This window comes from Marmota marmota, unplaced genomic scaffold (assembly GCF_001458135.2).
Source record: "Marmota marmota marmota unplaced genomic scaffold, marMar, whole genome shotgun sequence".
NCBI classification, from domain to species: domain Eukaryota; kingdom Metazoa; phylum Chordata; class Mammalia; order Rodentia; family Sciuridae; genus Marmota; species Marmota marmota.
In genome coordinates this window covers 603,476-622,944 of record NW_026000196.1, presented here as the reverse complement: position 1 = coordinate 622,944, position 19,469 = coordinate 603,476, and the positions used below count along the sequence as shown (strand labels likewise).

At 45.1% G+C, this 19,469-nt stretch overlaps 1 protein-coding gene across 11 annotated transcripts in view; it reads right to left on the bottom strand.

The window, feature by feature from the left end:
- The window catches only part of Arnt2 (aryl hydrocarbon receptor nuclear translocator 2), a 174,463-nt gene that overhangs the window by 6,850 nt on the left and 148,144 nt on the right, over positions 1-19,469 (bottom strand). For 6 of the 11 annotated variants that reach the window (XM_048790158.1, XM_048790159.1, XM_048790157.1 and 3 more), the window contains exons 13-17: positions 19,160-19,232; positions 18,170-18,296; positions 14,251-14,350; positions 10,519-10,657; positions 9,657-9,822 (exon numbers count right to left, since the gene is read on the bottom strand). In XM_048790158.1, coding sequence (XP_048646115.1) covers positions 9,657-9,822; positions 10,519-10,657; positions 14,251-14,350; positions 18,170-18,296; positions 19,160-19,232 — 605 coding nt within the window. The remainder of the gene's footprint in view (positions 1-9,656; positions 9,823-10,518; positions 10,658-14,250; positions 14,351-18,169; positions 18,297-19,159; positions 19,233-19,469) is intronic. The other 5 variants (XM_048790154.1, XM_015492967.2, XM_048790156.1 and 2 more) reach the window with 3 other exon arrangements.

Sequence of the window (19,469 nt, the reverse complement as noted above, 5' to 3'; positions counted from 1 at the left end):
TTCCTTCCTTCCTTTTTTCTTTTTTATAGTACTAGGTAGGGATTGAACCCAGGGTCCCACACATGCTATGCAAATGTTCCATCACTGAGTTACAACACCAGCCTGAAAGAATACCATTTAAAAAAGTTATCTGAAGGCAGATCTCAAACCTTAGGAACCCCCCTTGCCACCATCAGTGTCAAATTATTCAGTGACATTGTACAGTGTGGAGACAGTGGTGCTTTGTCAAGCTCTGAACTGAGCTCATTATTATTATTTTTTTTCTTTTTGGTACTGGGGACTGAACCTAGGGCCACGTTATCACTGAGCCATGCCCTCAGTCCTTTTTATTTTTTGAGACAGGATCTCAGTAAGTTGTCCAGTCTTGAATTTGTAATCCTCCTGCCTTGGCTTCTCAAATCTCTGGGATTATAGGTGTCTGTCACTGTGCCCAGTTCTATTTTGCCCTATCTTGCTCTTTCCAGTGGCCATCCTGACTTTTGACAAAACTCACCTACCCATCCTTACCAGGGGTGCCTGGCTAATCTGAGGTGAGATCCAGGGAGAAGAATCTCTCTCTCTTCCTCTCTTACACACATCTGTGTACTTAATGCCTGAGATGTAAAGGGCTTTAATAAATCATGTAACCTCCCTTTAACACCTTAACCACTGGCGGTTTTCAAATTGTGCATGATGAGAACGGTTGGCTCAGCATAACAGGGAATGGAGTCTACTGTGTATAGAGGGCATCTGGCAATCTGAAATGTCTTTTCCCAAGACTCCCAAACTGAACTCAAGGACCAGAAGGAACTCTAAAAGGAATAATTTGCTGTTGAATTGCAATTTCAAGGCCAGTTTGGGAAACATAGCAAGACCCTGTCTCAATATATAAAATAAAAAGTGCTGGGGATGTAGCTCAGTAGTACAGCATCCCTGGGTTCAATTCACAGTACTTAAAAAAAAAAAAAAGTCTAGAATTGGCTGTGGGTAGAGAGCAGGCCTGGTTCACAACTGTGCCAAATTAAATGAGCAGCTAGGATTCCCACTTGACAGGCACCAGTCCCATTCTAGAGCCTCAGAGGCTAGACACAATCTGGTCTACCATTGCTTGGTGGGAAGATGGATGAACACAGTGGCCACCTCTGCTGTGGGATGCACCAGGCAGGCTGTGGAATGTCCTCGGGTGTTGAAGGAAATAACTGCCTTCAGGTCTGCTCTGGGATGCTGCTCCAACGAGGTCTCCTATTGAACACTGCCCATCATGATTCAATGTCTACAACCCTTCCTGACAGCTGTGTGTCTATATTGCTGAGCCCTGGTCACTCGCTACACGATTATGCATTGCCACAACCAATCCAACAGGCATTCAGAGTTCTCATTCTTCTCAATCATTCTCAAATATTCAACATACTGCTACTCATTTTGGTAATATTTTGTTGACTTCCATGACTGCTGTTGATGTTAGTTCTACTATCCCTTATGGGATTCCTTCTCTCCCATCAGCAGGAAAGCTGGGAGGAACCTTTTCTATTCCATGAACTGACCTCTCACTTATCATGTGGCAAATGTTTCATGAGCACCCGTGATGACACAGGCTCCGTGTGACACTGTACACACTGGAGAACAAGAATGCTTCTATCTTGAGCACCTTCCAGCATGGTTGGGAGAGGAGTGAGCACAAGTTCTGCAGAGGAGAGCTGCTATTAAAGGGTTTCCAGAAAAAGGATAAGAACCCTCAGAGGGTACCTAACTTAGTCATGGCGAAGAGAAAAGGCTTTGCAGAGATCTCAGAAATGACTAGCTAACTGGGTGTAGGCCTTGTAAAGAATTCCAGACACAAGGATAGGTTTAAAGGCCTAAGGGTGAAAGAGGATGACCCCATCCAGGTTTCCACAGGTAGCTCAGGATGGATGAGAACCATGGAACTAGGCAGGCGATAAGAGATGAGGTTGCAGGGCGAGCCAGGGTCAGGTGTAACCACCAGTGTGACCAATTTTTTGAGGGTAACAGAGAACTACCGAAAATTTTAAAGTGTGGGCACAGCACACATAGATTTGTAAATTCAGGAAGGTCACTGTATCAGTGGGTGAATGGACAATATGACAGGGAAAAAGAAGTTAAAAAAAGGAATAGAGTAGACAAGAGGAGAGAAAAGGAAACCAGTGAGGAGGAGTCTGCTATACTAATCCTTGCAAGAGAGGATGGTTGCTTGAGCTATGGAACATGAGCAGGCTGGAAAGAAGTGGATGAATCTGAGGATAGGATGGAGAAGGAGGTGCCTAGACTTGTGAATTGCCAACTGAAATGGCTGCACCAAGGATGGGAGTGAGAGGAGCTAGGGATGACAAAATCAGGTTTCTGGTGGTATTTACCATTCTGGTTTTTCTCCTGAGCTTTGGATCCATTATCTGTCTGTGCCTGGGCCACATGGCTGAATAGTAGAAAGACAATTTCAATTCTTCCTGCCTCAAGTGATCATTTCCTCTCCTCACATAGCCTAGAGCAGGAGACCAGGACTGTCACTGTCTCCTCTCTCTCAACACCTCTTGTCCAATCATGAGGTTCTATCAAGTTCCCACCCACCAAAAAAAAAAAACAAAAAAAAACAAAACAAAAAAACCCTAACTCTCAACTCCTACCTCCTTTTTCCCCCGTCACACTGCCACACAATGCTCTGAAGGTACGCCTGCACCCAGTCCCCCCAGATCCATACATCTCCTGGTGCTGACCCAAGGCAGAGTCTACTGCTTACAAAATGCTGGATGGTTGACCACCATCTGTGAGGTCAAGCACACAATCTCAGGGTCTTTTTTAATGTGGCTTCTATTGTTCCAGCCTTATCTTCCACTTCTTGCCTCTGTAACCCTACCTCTTCCCCTGGTCACATGACAACACCTGGACACCTGCCCCCCAATATCACATGCAGTTATTTCTCTATGCTACTGTACCTGTGCTCTGTCATGTGCCTAGAGGATTCTACTCATGCTCAAAGCCCTAATCACATGTGGCCCCATGGTACTGACTTCCTCAGTCACTGTCTCTTCTTTGCTTACCTCTGGTGCTCATCATTTCTCATGACAATGCTCATCATACCATACTAACTTACCCTAAACTGGAGTAAATTAAGGCCAAGGATCTTATTTATGTCTACCCCAGGCTTTACTGAGAAAACTACTTGGAATACTGAGGCTTCAATGAGCGTTTGCTAAGAGGAAGAATAAAGGAAAGAAGGAAGAAAGGAAGGAAGGAGGAAGAGAAGTAAAGGAAGAAAGAAAGGAGGGAGGGAGGAATGAACAGGGGAGTAAGATGAACATGGATAACCCATGAACATTTATTTCTGTGCATTCAAGGCTTCCTGGCTTGTAAATGAAACAGTTCCACTTTCTCTCATCAGCCTTACCTCAGTGACAGTCAGGGACAGTGCAGGGTAGAAAAGACTAGTTCTCTATTCATATTTGGGGGTACTTGATTATATTATTTACAGATAAAAAAATTTCAGTATAAAAATTCTTAAATTTTTGCCAAGGGAGGTGCTCTTCTTAAATGTTTGCAATAAGAAAGAATCCATAAACCGAATTGCCTTTGAAATGCAAAAAATCGTGGCAAAAATACATAAAATAGTTAAGAAGAATGGAAGGGACTTAGTATTTTTTGAGAACTGTTTGTGTCCAATGCATGATGCTACATATTTTACGTACTTTATTTTGATTCATTTCTAGATCTAAAAATGTGTTCCTTATCCACATTTTCAGATAAGGAAAATGAAGCTCAAAGATGTCAAGCAATTGGCCCAACTCATTTAGCATATGAATGCCAGACCCAGGGTTTGAACCTAGACCTTTCTGATACAGAAGTCCATGTATTATTTGTAAAGTAAGTATTTAAAATGAAAGGCTAGTATGTACTGGATATGATACCCTGTGTGGCAAGATGGGTGACAGACACTGGACAGTCCACTGAGAATAACGGATAAGGAACTAAGCAGTCAGCATGGTTGAGAGCTCATCTAAGGGATGCACTGGCAGCTGTGGAGGGCATGAAAGCAGAAAAGCACTCAACCTTGAGTATTCCTGGAGGAGATGACCTCAAAGCAGTGACTTGAAGGATGAGCCCACCAGCCAAGAGACAGGGCAATTAAGGGATACTGAAAAGTTCTGCTACTGGAAGTGTTTACTTTTCCCTCCCTACGTTGGATCAGTGATCTCTCTGGCTAGATTATGAGCATGAACTTCACTGTGACCCTCCTGGATGATAGCATGTGGGATTTTAGCCTAAGCATGACCAACAGCATGACCACTGCAGTGCAAGTACATAGTCAGCAAGGGCTACAAATGGCCTGCACCCAAAATGTACATGCATCTTTCTAGACAAAAACCCATTGGTTCCCAACATCCTGGTGTTACATTGTTATTTTGAAAGCCATATGTAGTTACACACCATAAGCTGGGCTCCAGCCATGTGTTTCTTCTGGTCTGTTGGCTTCCTAAGGCAGGCCAGGCTGCTTTGCCCTAGCTAGATGGGTGGGCCACTGCCAGGCCTGGTGCCTACATGGGTCATTATTGCTGCCACCCCTGGGACAGCCAGGTGGGCTTGCAGACCACAGGTCAGATCTTGAGGAACTTTTAGATTCCTAGGCTATAGGGGCAGAGATGACAACTTCCTTTTCCCTGTAAGATTCAGGTGATTTGGAAAGGTGTTTTGCAGCAATTCAAACCTGATTTGAGATCCTGCTCAGAGGTTCTATCTGGTCCTATTTAGCTCATGGTTCTCAACCAAGGGTGATTTTTCAAACCACCAGGAGACATCTGACATTGTTCAGAGACATTTCTTATGATCATAAACAGAAGAATGCTAGTAGGTAGAGGCTGGGAACACTGTTAAATACCCTATAACATACAGACAGTCCCCCCCCCCCCAAGAAATAATTATCTAGCCCCAAATGTCAATAGTGTGGAGGCTGAGAAATCCTGCTGGATAAAGCTAACGAAGATCACTAGAGGGGCAGCTTATCTTACAAATGCCTAGGCATTTAGCAAGGACCATTTCTAGGCATCTTAGCAAGGACCAAAAACTTTCTGAATTTTCTGGCTAGAAACTCACCTTTTCAAGACTAACTAATAGGATCAGGGAGGTCTACAATCCTTTAAATTTTGCTAGTGAAAATGTACAGGGCTGAATTTGGGGCCAGGATCAAGATCTGGGAATAGGTAGGGACAGGTGTTTATAAACATTTCAGATTACTGAAAATCAATGAGTTTATCCTCCCCTGCTCCACTCTGTAATTATGTATCCTATTTCTTTCTGAGAAATGACATTTTTGTAATGACAAATTCACTACATTCCCCTCTCTAAAGTAAATCTGGGCTGAGTGGGGCAGGTTAGATGGACATGGATCTTTTAAGGAAGGGTAACATCAGGGATGTGTTTCTTATGCTTTGCAAGAGGTCCATCTTTGGGTTGTCAGTATCATGTGTTATGACCCGATTTGATCATGCATGAGTGAATTTCTTTAGTTACCTCAACTTCACCTAAACTGAAAAGCAAATGCTGAACAGGGAGGCAATGCTTGTGCTTGCCAAGCCATTTTATCTGAAAGCATGCTGCTAAGAAAATAATGTAATGTGGGCCACACATATGCCACACTTGAGCATGCTGCAGCAAATGTGAGCCACTTCCTTTTGAGCAACCTGTGTGCCCGGCTCCCTGCATTTCTCCAAGAAACATCATATCAATGAGCAGATGCCTGTCGTAGCTGAGACAGAAACTGACCAATTTGGGGATTCTGATCATGCGTACATGTGTTAGTTACCAATTTCTTGCTCTTGGTTCTAAGTCTGCCCTTCCTTGCCCTGCTTTGTCACACCAGAACTGGGCCCTGTGAACTTTTCTCCTGTACTGGCTGGCCCAGTGCTAGGTTTCATCAATCGAGGGTGCTGGAGAAATTAGCATGAAAAGCAGAAGTGTTTCTCTTCTGGTTTCAGGTGGGGTTTCCTCCTCCTAGGTGTCTAGTAGCAAGCAGAATGCAGAGGATGAGTGGCTCTACCACACCAAGGGCTGCTTCCTGTGTTCACCTGCCTGTGTCTCCTTTCACCTGTGGGTGAAACTTCTGGCCACCTGGTGGGAGATTTCTGCAGTTTAGTCTTGGTCTATCACTACCCCCTAGTGAGTTTCTCAGCCAGATGGCAGGCTGCTTCTGGCAAATTTACCAGCTGTGAGTCTCTGTGAAAGATATACCTTTCCCAAGCTGAATCTCAGGCTTTGTGGAGTGGGGTCTCCTTTTCTGAGTTCTTGCATACCCAGTCTTTTTGAATTTTATTTTGAGGCAAGGTCTTGCTAAATTGCCCACACTGGCCTTGAACTTGTAATCCTCCCAAGTTGCTGGTTGTGATCTTCCTGTCTCAGCCTGCAAATAGGACTCCACAACTGCACTCAGCTCTCAGCTCTTGTCTCTTTCTTGTCTACCTACCCTTGGCCTCAAAGGCAGAAGCTGCTGCCCACCTGTGTTACTACCGTATTCCTCAGGCTTCTTGTTTACCATTTTTTATTAATAAAAAAAAATGTTTAAACTTTCCCTGTTCAAATCACCGATCTCCTGATTAGAACGGGCTGCTATATACCCTGTACCAGGATGGTTAAGGAGACAAATGCCTGGATATGTCAGCATTTACATCATTGAGTTGAGTGGCTTCCTATTTCTACTTCTGGACGCTGCATTTCATATGACAAGGTTTTGCTGTGACCTAAGCCAAAATGAAAGTGAAGCTAAGTGTGGAAACACAAATGTGACAGTGTACAGCTTAAGATAACTCGATAGACCAGAAATGGAAGAATTGCTTTGGATTGAGGCCTGAAAGCTCGTGGAACAAAACCCACGTGGTTCACAGAAAGGCAAAACTCAGACAGGGCACTTTTCCCATTCAATGTATTAATTCAATCTATAAAGTTTCCTGAGGAGCTCTGCACTACTGAAGCACTGTTCAAAAGTGACATGTTATGTGGTTGCCCCTTGATGTCAGCCACCTGGGTTGTGGCAGGTGATGTTCAGTGTCTGCTCAGCAGGTATTTCAAACCCGTCTGCTCCTGCCCATTGTGAGGAGGGACAGGATTGACTATGCTATCTCTCTGGATTCTGGCATCTGGTTGAAAGTAACTAGCTGAGGCCATGTTGCCTGGGTGCTACCATGCTTGGGGTCCCATTGATGCCTACCAGAGGCCCCTAGGCCGCAGCTGTCTGATGCATGCACTCAGTGCCATGCATGTGCAGGGCTAGGGCACCGTGTCCATTGCAAATGTAAGCACTCTTGTTGTTTTAGCTGTTTATGTTTATTTAATACCTAATGAAACTGACCATTAATGGAGACTGCTCTGTTCCCTCTCTATCCACCCTTCTATCTGCTCTGCTCCCTACATCCCCCCACTGTGCCCTCAGAACAACCTCTGAGGGTGTGAGTAAACAACCATTAGGCTCTGTTCCTAATCATACACCCTCTTTCCTCTGACCTTGACCAATGTGCCTCCACTGCCAGTCTATTTCCTGAAGCCCTGTGGAGCAGAAGCTGACCCCACAGTTGGCAGGAGTCTCACATTCTGCTTCTGTCCAAGTTAACACATAACGTAGCCATGGTCAGGCCATGTGAAGCTTCTCAGTCCTTCATGTCTCTGTTTTAGTCTCTCACATCCTCACTGAAAGGGTTCCAGCTCCTTTCTCATGAATACAAATCATGGGGTATCTCCTAGGGCACCTAGTGCCTCCTTAGTTCTAAATCTCCTGAGGGATGGACGAGAAGGGGATGGGAAGCACCAAGCAGTGGGTGGGAGCACAGTCTTTGACCCTGGCTTCCCAAATACCTCGGTATAGCCTTTAGCTTTATCAACCTTGTACCTCAGTGTATTTTTCTGTGAAATGGGAATAACAAAGATATTTTTCTCTTAGGGCTACTGTGAGCATTAAAAGAATTCAAATGTATAAAATGTCTAATATAGCCTTTACTGTCTGGCTTATAGTAACCATCCAATAATGATTACCTGCTGTCATAATCATTACCATTCGAGAGTGAGACAGCACTGAGGCTGCTGTAGAAATGGCTGCTGGGTCTAAAGTCCCATGTATGATCCTATTCTTGGCATCAGAGGTGGGCAGTGATGTCTACGTAGGGCTTTGTCTTTCCTGTGTCTCATTTCCATTTACACTTCTGGCCCCGGTGGTTGCTTGGTGGATACTGGACAGATGCACAGAGCTAAAGGCATGGACTACTGGGGCAGGGAAGTGGCCTTTCCACCTGTCTTGTTAGGGTCACAATGAGATGCTCTAAGGCATTCCCAGGGATGGATGCTCAGTCTCCTCTGGAGACTCTCCTAACATTATGAGACACACTGGCCAACCCTTCTATTTGGTAGCTGCCAGGGCCATGTAGGACATACAGGGCCTGGTGCTCACAAAGGTATAAATCAGAATAAGTCAAAGTAGAAGGTCCCTCTTGCTTCCAGGAATGTCTAGATACCTATCGTGCTTTGAGTCTGCAAAGGCCCACCTTTAGGAGGGGGCAAAGGGATCTCTCCACAGACTCCGCTGTACAGGATGTTTTCGCATGTTACAGCAGGGGAGGTGGGTACTCTCCTGGCTACTAGAGACCTCTGCCTTAGAATGGGTACTAAGCTAAGGGCTGCTAACCTGAATGCACCTGGCAGAGGTTGCTCCTTCCTGAAGAGACACTGTGCTTCTAAACCTAGTGCCATTTAATAACACACAATGGTTGAGAATGTGAACATGCCAAAGTAAATGGGACTGATGTTGGAGGGACAGTTGATTCCAGGGAGACAACAGGCAGGTGTCAATAGATGCAGTTCCCAGGACTATGGGCTGAGTGGGGCAGGAGGTAAAGGGAATGGGGAGTAGGTGGCAACTTTATATTATGACCAGGGTCGCTGCATAGCATTTTTCCTAAGGCTGTCAGATAAGCTGCTTAAAGAGAAGCCTGTGATTTGGCAAATGGAAATTTGAATGTTTGGGCTGAGCTTCATGTTCATCTGAGAATGATGTGCTCTGCAGAGAAAAGCCCTGCGCACCTTATTGTTCAATGTCATGCAATGACAGCACTGTGATGAGGTAGTAGCAGCTTGGGCTTCTTACCAGGACCCTCTGGTGAAATGGAGTCCCAGTGGTGAGAGAGGCCCCAGGGGCTTTGTCAATATACAGAGTGAAAAACAGGCAGGGCTCCTGAGACAGTAGGTCCCAGAACTCTTTGTTAACAAAGTTGAGAAAGATGGTCTTCTAATGAGTCAGGATTCCTTTCATGATATTAAAAATAGGGAGAACTTTACAGTGTTATTGACATAATTGATGATCCCCATATTCTCTAGTCTTTTGAAATAAGACTTGGTGGACCTGAAAGTCCTTGCCAAGGGCCATAAAGGATCAAAACAGCATTAGATAGCATGAGTGCATAGAAACTTTATCAAGTCTTAAAGTCAAGTCTTAAAGTCAAGGTCTAAGCACCAGGTGTCTCAGGAGCACCCTGGGCCTCCTCTTTACAGCCTGAGAGAGGAAGGCACTTGGAGACCTCTGGACCTTGTCCCAAGTATTCTGGGAACTTGGGGCCCAGCTATTCAAATTCAGTATGTTCAGAAAGCATTTCTGCTGACTCTGCTAGGAATTCTTTCCCTCATTCTCCACCTACCGAACCCTGGAGTCCTGTTGGCAAGACTGGAGTAGGCATTCCCGCTGGGTGAGGAGGTAGCTGGACTGGAGAGAGGACTGTAGGAGGAGGGGTCTGCCGGGTAGGTGTGGCTTGTTCCAATCCCGAAGGGAGATGACTGGGTCTTGCTGGACTGAGATGGGATTTGCTACAGTCAGGACAAAGCAAAAAAATGGCAGTATCACCCCGGGACCCCCACCCATTGCCCAGGTTGTCATTGCCACTGGCATCTGCTCTGGGTGACAGAAACACTCCTGGCGGGCTGGGCAAGTGTTTGGTATCAGCCCCCATGTGAGATCTTTGAGGAGAGTCTGATTGATGTCAGACTCATTGTACCCCCCCAGGCTACAATGATCAGGGTCTTCTCACTTCTGCTTGAGGGCGTCTTAGCATTGTGGATACCAAGAGCTTGCTTGCCCATTCAACATCCATTCTTGCAGTGACTGCTAGGGAGCCAGGCATAGCACCTGTTGTGTTTACAGATCTTCCTGATGCAGGACCCAGCAGAGATCCAGAGTGATGAGAAGCTCTTTATTTTTTTTTAATTTTTATTTTTTTGAGAGGCTCATTCTTGATGAGTACCTGACCTGTTCTTGCCTGATTCCCTCAGGGCAAGACTGTAAGGGGAAAGGCTGCTGGGTCAGACAGCCTTTGAAAGGGTTTGGGAACCTAGCTTTCAAAGTGCCCTGATGAGGGTGGGTGCTCCTGAGTAGCTAAACACTGCAGGGTAGTTGGATCCATCTGAGAGTACCACCCATCCTCACAACTGGGATTCACAGGAAGCACATGGTGGGTGGTCTGCCACAATGGACACCTGAGACAATGCCTTTACAGATGCACATACCTGTCCCGGAAAGGGTGGACGACTCCCTGTCCATGCCACCTGACTCTGGTTTAGCTGCCGGGAAATCTGGGACATGTTCTGGCCCGTTGAGGAGGAGGACTGAATATCATTCACTCCAGGTACATGAACCACTGAAGAGCTAGAAAAGAAGAGAATGTGTTTACCCTGAGGGACTGCCCTATTTTGCATGAGCCTGTGTGCCCACCTTGCCATGCTGGCCCTTCTTCCTATGCTCACCCTCCAGTGACACTAGGAATAGCTTCCTCTGGTACTCCCTGAGCAGACCTGCTATGTCTAGTCTTATATTCTCAGCCTTCTCCTCCTCCCACAGGATCCTGCATCTCTCTCCTCTGCTCATCCCTTCTATGCATTTATTGCTTTCAACAGATGATATGATTCCCAAGAAGATAAAGTATCTCAGAATACAAGTCAGTCTCAGTGCTAACATGCTCTTTGTGCTTTGGTTAATTTGTCCCTTTGGGGTCGCTGGAAGGTTTAAGGACTCAGGAAATAGGCTTCAGGCTGTCACTTAGTTTCAGGCAGAAAAACAAGCCCATCAATGGAAAGCTGCTGGATGGGACTCAATCCTGCTTCTGCAAGTGCCTGGCTGTTTGTTTACCTCTTCTGCCTTCAGTTTAACTCGGTAGGTCTTTATTAGGTACCTGCTATGTGCATGACAGTGCTCAGTGCTCTTTGAATGCCTTTTGCAGGTTCAGTCCCAGACACTGTCCCCACTCCTAGGCATATACTGTCTGTGCTGCTAGGTACTTGTTCCAGGAGATTTTTCCCAGCTATGCCAATTATGTGATAAGTTCATTAAAGATAGATTTGTATTCTGAGATGGGATTTGCTACAGTCAGGACAAAGCAAAAAGATGGCAGCATCACCCCGGGATCTCCACCCATTTACCAGGTTGTCATTAACACTGGTATCTACTCTGGGTGACAGAAACACCCCTGGCTCTCCTGGCTGGCTGGGCAAGTATTTGGAATCAGCCCCCATGTGAGATCTGATAGAAAAAGACAGAAAGGCTGGGAGAAGCCTTTTGTTTCAGGCCTTTCCTCCTGCCTCCTAGGGATGAGCTCGGTGTACAGTAAGGTCCTTGGATGCCTAAGAATAAACTTGAGTAGGGTGGCTGGGCCCAATCCCAGAAGGCTCTTGGCAGATGCAGGTTTTCAGCTAAATTTTAAAAGAGGTAGGTTATAGATCATTGATAAGATTGGGTACCATTTCACTAAGTATATTCTTGTTTTTCTGATTTTATTTATTTTTTATTGATTTAAAAAAAATAAAGGACAGTGGAATGCATTACAATTCTTATTACACATATATAGCACAATTTTTCATATCTCTGGTTGTATATAAAGTATGTTGACATCAATTCATGGCTTCATACATGTACTTTGGATAATGATGTCTATCACATTCCACCATCCTTGCTAATCCCCTGCTCCCTCCCTTCCCCTCCCACCCCTCTGCTCTATCTAGAATTCATCTATTCCTCCCATGCTCCCCCTCCCTATCCCACTATGAGTCAGCCTCCTTATATCAGAGAAAACATTCGGCATTTGTTTTTTTTTTGGGCGGGGGATTGGCTAACTTCACTTAGCATTATCTTCTCCAATGCCATCCATTTTTTTTTCTATGCTAGCTGGTCCTTCTTAAAAATCACAAAGCAAGTTTAGTTATTAATGTAAAAGAAGATGCCATTTCCAGCCTCCTGCATGAAGTTTAATTTCACACAAGGGCTCCCTGCCTGATCTCCTTCCTGATGAATGTATGACTTTATAGACTATTTTCTGATCACTGTTCTTTACAGAAGTCTCTCTGTTACCTGCTAAGCCCTCAGTGCCCTAGGAAAGATGCCCTGGCCAGAAGAGATGAGCTTCTTGGGGTAAAGTGCTGTCCAGCCCTCCCCAGGGCCTCTGGGCTGCCTGCCTGGGCCCAGACAGGTCAAGGCTTGTGGGAACATAGCAGAAGAACTCTGGGTGAAGACATACTTAGGGATGTCAGTAATGGCTCTCTACTAGGGGTTTAAGGCTGCCTATGACTGTGGAGGATTTAGAATCTTTATCCTATACCCTTCTCCATCCTCAAACAGCTTAGGTTGTTTAGAATGATAGGAAATTCTACCCATTCTGCAGGCATTAGCCCTCACAGATGCATTTCACAGACTAGTACTGAGCAGCTGCTTCCCATGCTGGGCTCTGCCCAGGTGCTGGGGTGCTCCCTGGACCCCTCCCCACATAGCCAGCTACAAGCCTGCCTCTTCTTCTCTGTCACTCTCATCAGTGCATCTTTTATTTCTATGACAACTAAATAATGATGAACTGAACTGTCTGTCCTGAGTGCCTCTCTTTGGCTTCACTTCTTTACTCTGATCCACACTGCCTCCAAGGCTACATTATCTTATCACTCTTCTAAAATCCATCAACAATAAAATCCCAATTCCTTAGCATGCTACTCTGAGACTCTGTAGCCTCACATTGGCTTCCCTGCACATGAAGTCTCCCCCAGTCATCCCTGCCTTCTAGGCTTTGCTGAGCATATTCTTTGTGCCTGTGCACTGTTTCCACAAAAGGAGACAGAACTTCACTTTTGTTTCAGAGCCAGCCAGGCCTTCTCTTCCTTGTCCTCTTCTTGCCTCCTGCTGATGCTTCTTCCCTGCTCCCCTTTGTCCAGTTTGGAGGACAAGCAGCAAATAAACGTGAGGGTCTGGCAGGGCTGTACAGGCTGCCATCAGTTCATGTGTGTAGATAGGCTGAGTAATGAGAGTTGTCTGACCACTGCTCAACAAAGTCCTCTTGTTCTACTGTCCCCAGACCACAGGATAGCTGCCAGAATTCCCCAGAGCCTCAGAGCAGCTGCTGTTCAGTGAGGTCCACCACTGGGATCAGCTAGAGCCATTCCAACCTCTGTTAATCCAGGGCACAGCTGCAGAGTCACCCATTCACCTCATTCTTGGCAGGGCCTCCCTCCTGGGCATTAGGTCCACCTGCCTAATCCAGGTTCCTGCCTATACCTAGAAGCTCTGCTAAGGCTCTGTCCAACTTTACCAGAGGCTATGCTATCTGCTGGGCATGGAATGTTGTGAACTTGGGGGGTCTGGTATACAGGTGAGAGACCCTATCTCTGAGAGCCACCAGTTTTTCATCTGACCTGCTCTCCCCAGTTTATGCTCCTGTTCCTTCAGCAGAAATTGGAGTCAGGTATTGCCTTCAGTAATGATGTTGGAGCTTCTTCAATGATCTACAAGATGTCTGGATACAAAGGACCATATCTTGGGGAGGCCAGGCACCCTGCTTTACCCTTGTGTTCCTTTAGGGTGAGGTCTAGACTTGATGGGTTGTGTTCTGTTATCCTTGGACTTGGTCATGGCCTCTGGGAACCAGGGAAGAGGCAGCTTCCTTGTCCCTTGTCAGCTGTCTGGATCCAGCTTTTCCCCACCTAAATCTTGGCTAGGGATCAACTCACTCTCGTCTCCCCACCAGGAACTGCTGACAGTAGCTGGTACCCTTCCCATCTGAGAATGAATAGCTAACATCAAGCATCTAGGGCAACTAATAGAGGGCTCATGGAGCTGAGCCAGTGACACCATAATCCTCAGCTTGCCTCCGAGATGTGGAACAGGAGCCACTAACTCAATGTTTGCAGCACACGAAGCTGAGCTTTGAGACACAGGGCTTTCCTGAGGGGAGGACTAGTCCCACCCCTCCCCACTACATCTACTACCTGAAGGCTTTCCCCGAGTGTCCAGGAGGGAATGGGCTTCCTTGAGAGTAGATCTGCTGGGTTCCTGCTGCAGAGGCTGAATTCATCATCTTCTTCTCCGCTAGGAAAACCAAAACAGGAGTCACATGTGAGCGTTCCCTGCCCTGCAGACCACTGGGGAGGCTGCCCCAGAACAGGTGCAGGGGTGGGCATGGAAGAGTAGGAGGCACACACTGGGGCAGACTCCTTTGCCTTTACCTCCACATCTCACCTCTCCTGGGGCCTCCCTGGCATGAGGGAGCATCTGGCTGTTGTTCCCTGACTCAGGGTGGTTACAAGCCACCTGAAGGCAAGGTCCTATTCGAGAGTGGGGAAGATTAAAAGAATGAATGAAAGTGCTTCATTATTGTATCCAATCCTTCCAGCCCTGATGGTAGGAACCATAATTATTCATCTAATGGGTGAGGAAGCATAGGGTAATGGGGAAGAGATCCATTCTTACACTCAGCCCCTGGCCTTGGATCCCAGCTCTGTCTTATGTATCTGAGGTGTCACCTTGGACATGTTTAACCTTCCCCTGCCTCAGTTTCCCCACTGGAAATAAGGTGATAAACAGTGTCTTACTTATAGAGCTGCGGTAGGAAATCAAATGGGTTAATGTAAGCAAGGTGCTCAGAACAGTGCCCAGTAGCATCTAAATGTTTGCTATCATTTGTTACAGATGAGAAAACTGAGGTGCTGCTGTCACGAGAAAGCAAGGAAGGACCCAGGGCTTGAATTCCAGCCCAGTGATCCCTCAACTGCCCCCCAGAACCCCCAACCCCAGTGATGCAGTGGACTTCAGACTGTCTCTCCAGGGGCAGTGTGGACCTGTGTTCCCTGGCCTTTCACCAAGCTCTCTGGAGATACTGTGCTCCTCATAGGACTGTAAATACTCGGGCCCAGGCTGGAGTATGGTTTTCCTCTCAAAGTTCATGATATTTATATCTCTCATTTCAGGTCACATCTTCTGTGCCAAATAAGTCTATTTTCCCCTGGGGATGCCCTGAAGTCTGCGTCCTCTGGTGACAGTGACCACTCTACTACTTTTTTGGGTTTCCAGAGCATCTCTACCATCTGTTCTTTCAGGCCCAATAGTTCATTTCATTCTATTTTGATTATGTTGTATTTTGATAGAATATTAGAAGTAACTAATCAGGAGTTCTGGGAATGTCGATTATGTCATTGCTCATTCTTATAATCCTTACCATCAATAACTTTCTTGCTTACCTCACTTTATTTTTCTTCTGAGAGATTCCTGATTTGCTCAAAATTTCCTTGGAAATAAAATGTCTTTCCTTCTTCCTTTCCTGCCTGCCTTCCTTTTTTTTTTTTTTTAATGTCCATTAGTAATATGTTTAAATATACTTGAAGTTCTTTCTTCATAAATGTTAACAAATAAAATAATACCTACTGCTGAAAATTTTTTTTATCTGTTCACAACCCATAGTCCAAAAGATGCCTGGATCTTTGTAGAACTGTTTTGAGATTCTGGTTTTTACTGTTTAATCTTTCATAGTGGTTAACAATTTATATGTTGATTCTAGGCATTAACAATTCTATTTCTATTTCACCATTGCTGTTCCATCCTATTACTTTCATTCCTGTGTTTTATATTTTGATCCGTTTCAGAAATAAGCACTATTTTTTGCAAGTAATTTTTTCAGAAAGTGTAAATAGACAGTGAATGCTTGAAGATGTCATTCTGTACATGAAAGCAGTTTGGCTGGTGGAAAAAAAAATGGGGTTGCACATTTTCCCTGTGAATTCTCTAGATATCCCCTAAACCTAGAGTTCTGACATTTAGTTAACTTGGAGAAATCTAACTGAAGATTTCCCTCTTAGGTAATTTTTTTTCCTCTCTGAATGTCTGCAGGAATTTTTCTTTATTCTTCAAGCTTAAAAACATAACACAAAAGACTATGTCTAGGTCTTAGAGTCTTTTAACATTTTTAGTTTGGTATTTGTGGAGTGCCTGCAGTGGGAAGATGCAAGCATTGCATTTGGGGACATTCATATTTCAAAGTCCCTGACTTGGCTATCTGCTTTGTCCTGACTTTGTTAAATGTCCCTTCCCCACCTCAGATGACACATTCTCATATGCAATAATGTCCTCTCTAGTTCCCCAGAGAACAGAAGCCGAAGATTTTCTGAATTTTCTCCTTTTTCTCATAAAAACTAATTGCCAAAGGAGAACATCTGCTCTGATTTCTGCATTGGCCCTTCTTTTTTCTTGACTATCTCCCCCTTCCCCCATCCGCTTTCTGTTTTGACACTGTTATGGGAAGACGTCTATGTCTGCATAAGATTAAAAATCCAAATGGATTTCTCAGAGATGCTGTGGGCCTTTGATTAGGTATTTTGGGCTTACTGGAGAGGAGGAAAGACCTACTAGGTGCACTCTTGTCTCCTCTTGCTGGATGAAATGGTCTGTAGGCACATTTGAGTGGCCAGGGAAACCACTAGCAGGGAGCTTCCCTGGTTGCTAAGGGTCTGTTTTTTGTTGTGCTTTGGCAACTGGACCTTGTGTTAAATTGGCACCTATTGTCCTTGGAGTGAGTTCTGGCACTGTCTTTGCTTCCTGAAACTTTGGGTTAGTCTTGTGGGAATGAAGGCTTTGCTCTTCCAGTATTTGCTACATTAGGTGGACCAAGGTAACTCCCTTTCAGCTCTTAGATGTCTGTCTGTCCTACTCTTGATCTGCCTATCTTCCACTCATTAGTTCTCGTGGAACCATACTGAAATTCCTTCCCCGACAGCATCTCCCATGCTTCCTTTTCAGGAGCCCAAAGGCTTTCTCCCTTTGATACTGACTACACTGTGTCTTCTTCTTTTCTGGAATTTGGAACCAGCAAGACCTTTTCAAATTTTGTATTTTGCTAATCTCAGAGGAGACACAAGTGGGAAAGCAAGGCAGCTAATCATATGGGCTCTACATGCCACCTTCCACCAGAACTGCATTGTTGCAACAGCGACACTGACATAGGTAGACTACTTCATGATGGCCAGAGAGGATCCGCCAAGTGAATTATGGCCATCCATGTAATAGAATTCCATGCTGGCAATAAAAGTGCTTTAGTTTGTTTAATGATCTGGAAATAAATTCATAACAAATTGTCATGTAGAAAAAAGCAAGCCATTCAACAGGACAAGTCCAGTGTTGTGTATATAAAGAATATACATGTGCAGGAAAAGACAGAAGGACTTACTTTAGTTTAGAAAGTTAAAATGATAATATTCACAAGGTAGGAGAGTGGATCACTTTTATTTTTCTTAATTTTTGTATGTTTTTATTTTAAATGTGGGCCATCATATGTTATGAATTAAATCGTAGTTTTTATGGGGGCATGTCTCCGACTTGATAACAAAATTAAACTGCACAATGAATTAATAGATTTCATTCATCTTAACCCCTTCAATTTAATTTATTTTTCTTTTCTTTTTTTATGTGTGTGTGTGTGTGTGTGTACTGGGGATTGAACCCAGGGGCACTCGACCACTGAGCTACATCCCCAAACTTTTTGTTCTACATTTTATTTTGAGACAGGGTCTTGCTATATTGCTAAGGCTAGCCTCGGACTTGTGATCCTCCTCCCTCAGTCTCCTGAGTCTCTGGGATTATAGGTGTGTACCACCATACCTAGCTAACCGTTTAAATTTTAAAGATGAAATTCCAGTACCCCAGGCTGGTTGCTGCAGAAAACCAGTAAGTAAAAGGCAAGGCCAGGAATATGGAGAATCCATTCCAACTCCTGTATGTTGAGTTCTTTTGGTACCCTGCAGCAGTCACTCAAAATTCACTTTCCCTGACCTCTTCTCCCTCAGGGTTGCTGTCTCCACATGGGCTGAAAGCAACTGTAAATCCCATATCCTCACAACTTAGTGCCATCTAGAAACTTACATGCACTGATTCCTGCAAACATCTCAGCAAACCGTGGGTCTCTTTCTTGGGAGAAGATTGCATCTGCCTTTTCTACAGTCTTCCCAGCCTCGTGAACACCAGCAGATAGGTTGGGGACAGGGACCTGCTGGCACATTAAAGCACAATGGCAACCCATGTGTGAGGCACAGACTGCGTTGCAGGAGTCACCAGCTCTCCTGCAGCAGAGCCCTGCCTCCCCTTGAAATCACTGGCATTTCAGGTTTGACCATTCTCACAGGGTGGGGAAAGGTCAAGGACAATGGGGTTGGGGGTGGGGGGGATTGTGAACTAGGGGTCACAGAAAGTACACCAGAATCACACTGACTACTTTCTTAGAGATAAATGGAAAGGAATCAACTTACTCCACATATCAGGAAAAGGGAACGTAAAGTAACTTAGGGAAGAGGTCAAATACTGACACAGGCCAGTTCTATGTATGTCCAGCTATCAGAAGAAGGGAGCAGAAGAAGAAAAAAGGAGAAGGGGGCACTGAGGAGATGGGAGAAGAAAAGGAGAAAGACCATTTAGGTATGTTGGGAGAAAGAGTGTGATAGGACAAGGCACATCAAGGAGAAAGGGACATAGGACCAAAGGCAGGAGAGATGGCCAGGAAGCCAGAGGGCCAAAGGAGTTCAGAACCTGCTTCTGGTGGCTTCTGAGTATGTGAGTACTAGAGTTTCTATATGGCCTTTTGAAATGTCCATCAGCCCTGTGAAATTCTCAATGCTGGTTGACCATGGCTGTTAGTTCTTCCCCTGGTCTTCACAAGTTTTAGGCGTTTCATGGCTCACTTCTGCACAGAAAAGTCACAACAGATTCCCAGGGGACCAAGATGCTCTTTGCACTGTAGAGGGTGGATGGGACAAGAGACTCTTTGGGTGGAGGGGCTCAAGCTAAAGGCTGAATTTAGTCCCCCATCCATTGGGTTAGAGACACTTCCAAATGGGAAAGGATTTCCCAGAAACTCACCTGAGATAAGTCATATGATGACAACCCGTCTCTCTGATGCACTTCCAATTCTGCCTGCTGCTGCTGAAGTTGCCTGTAAAACAAAAAGTCAGAGTGCTGTGAAGAATATAGAGGTGGTGACAGGCTTACACCAGAACTTTCCCATTCCCCAAAGTCATAGAGGGTGACAACAATGTATCTTCCTTTTTTAAAAAATTATTTTATATTATTTTTTATTTTATTTTTTGGTACTGGGCATTGAACCCAGAAGTGCTTTGCCACTGAGCCACATCCTCAGCCCTTTTTATTTTTTATTTTGAGACAGGGTTTC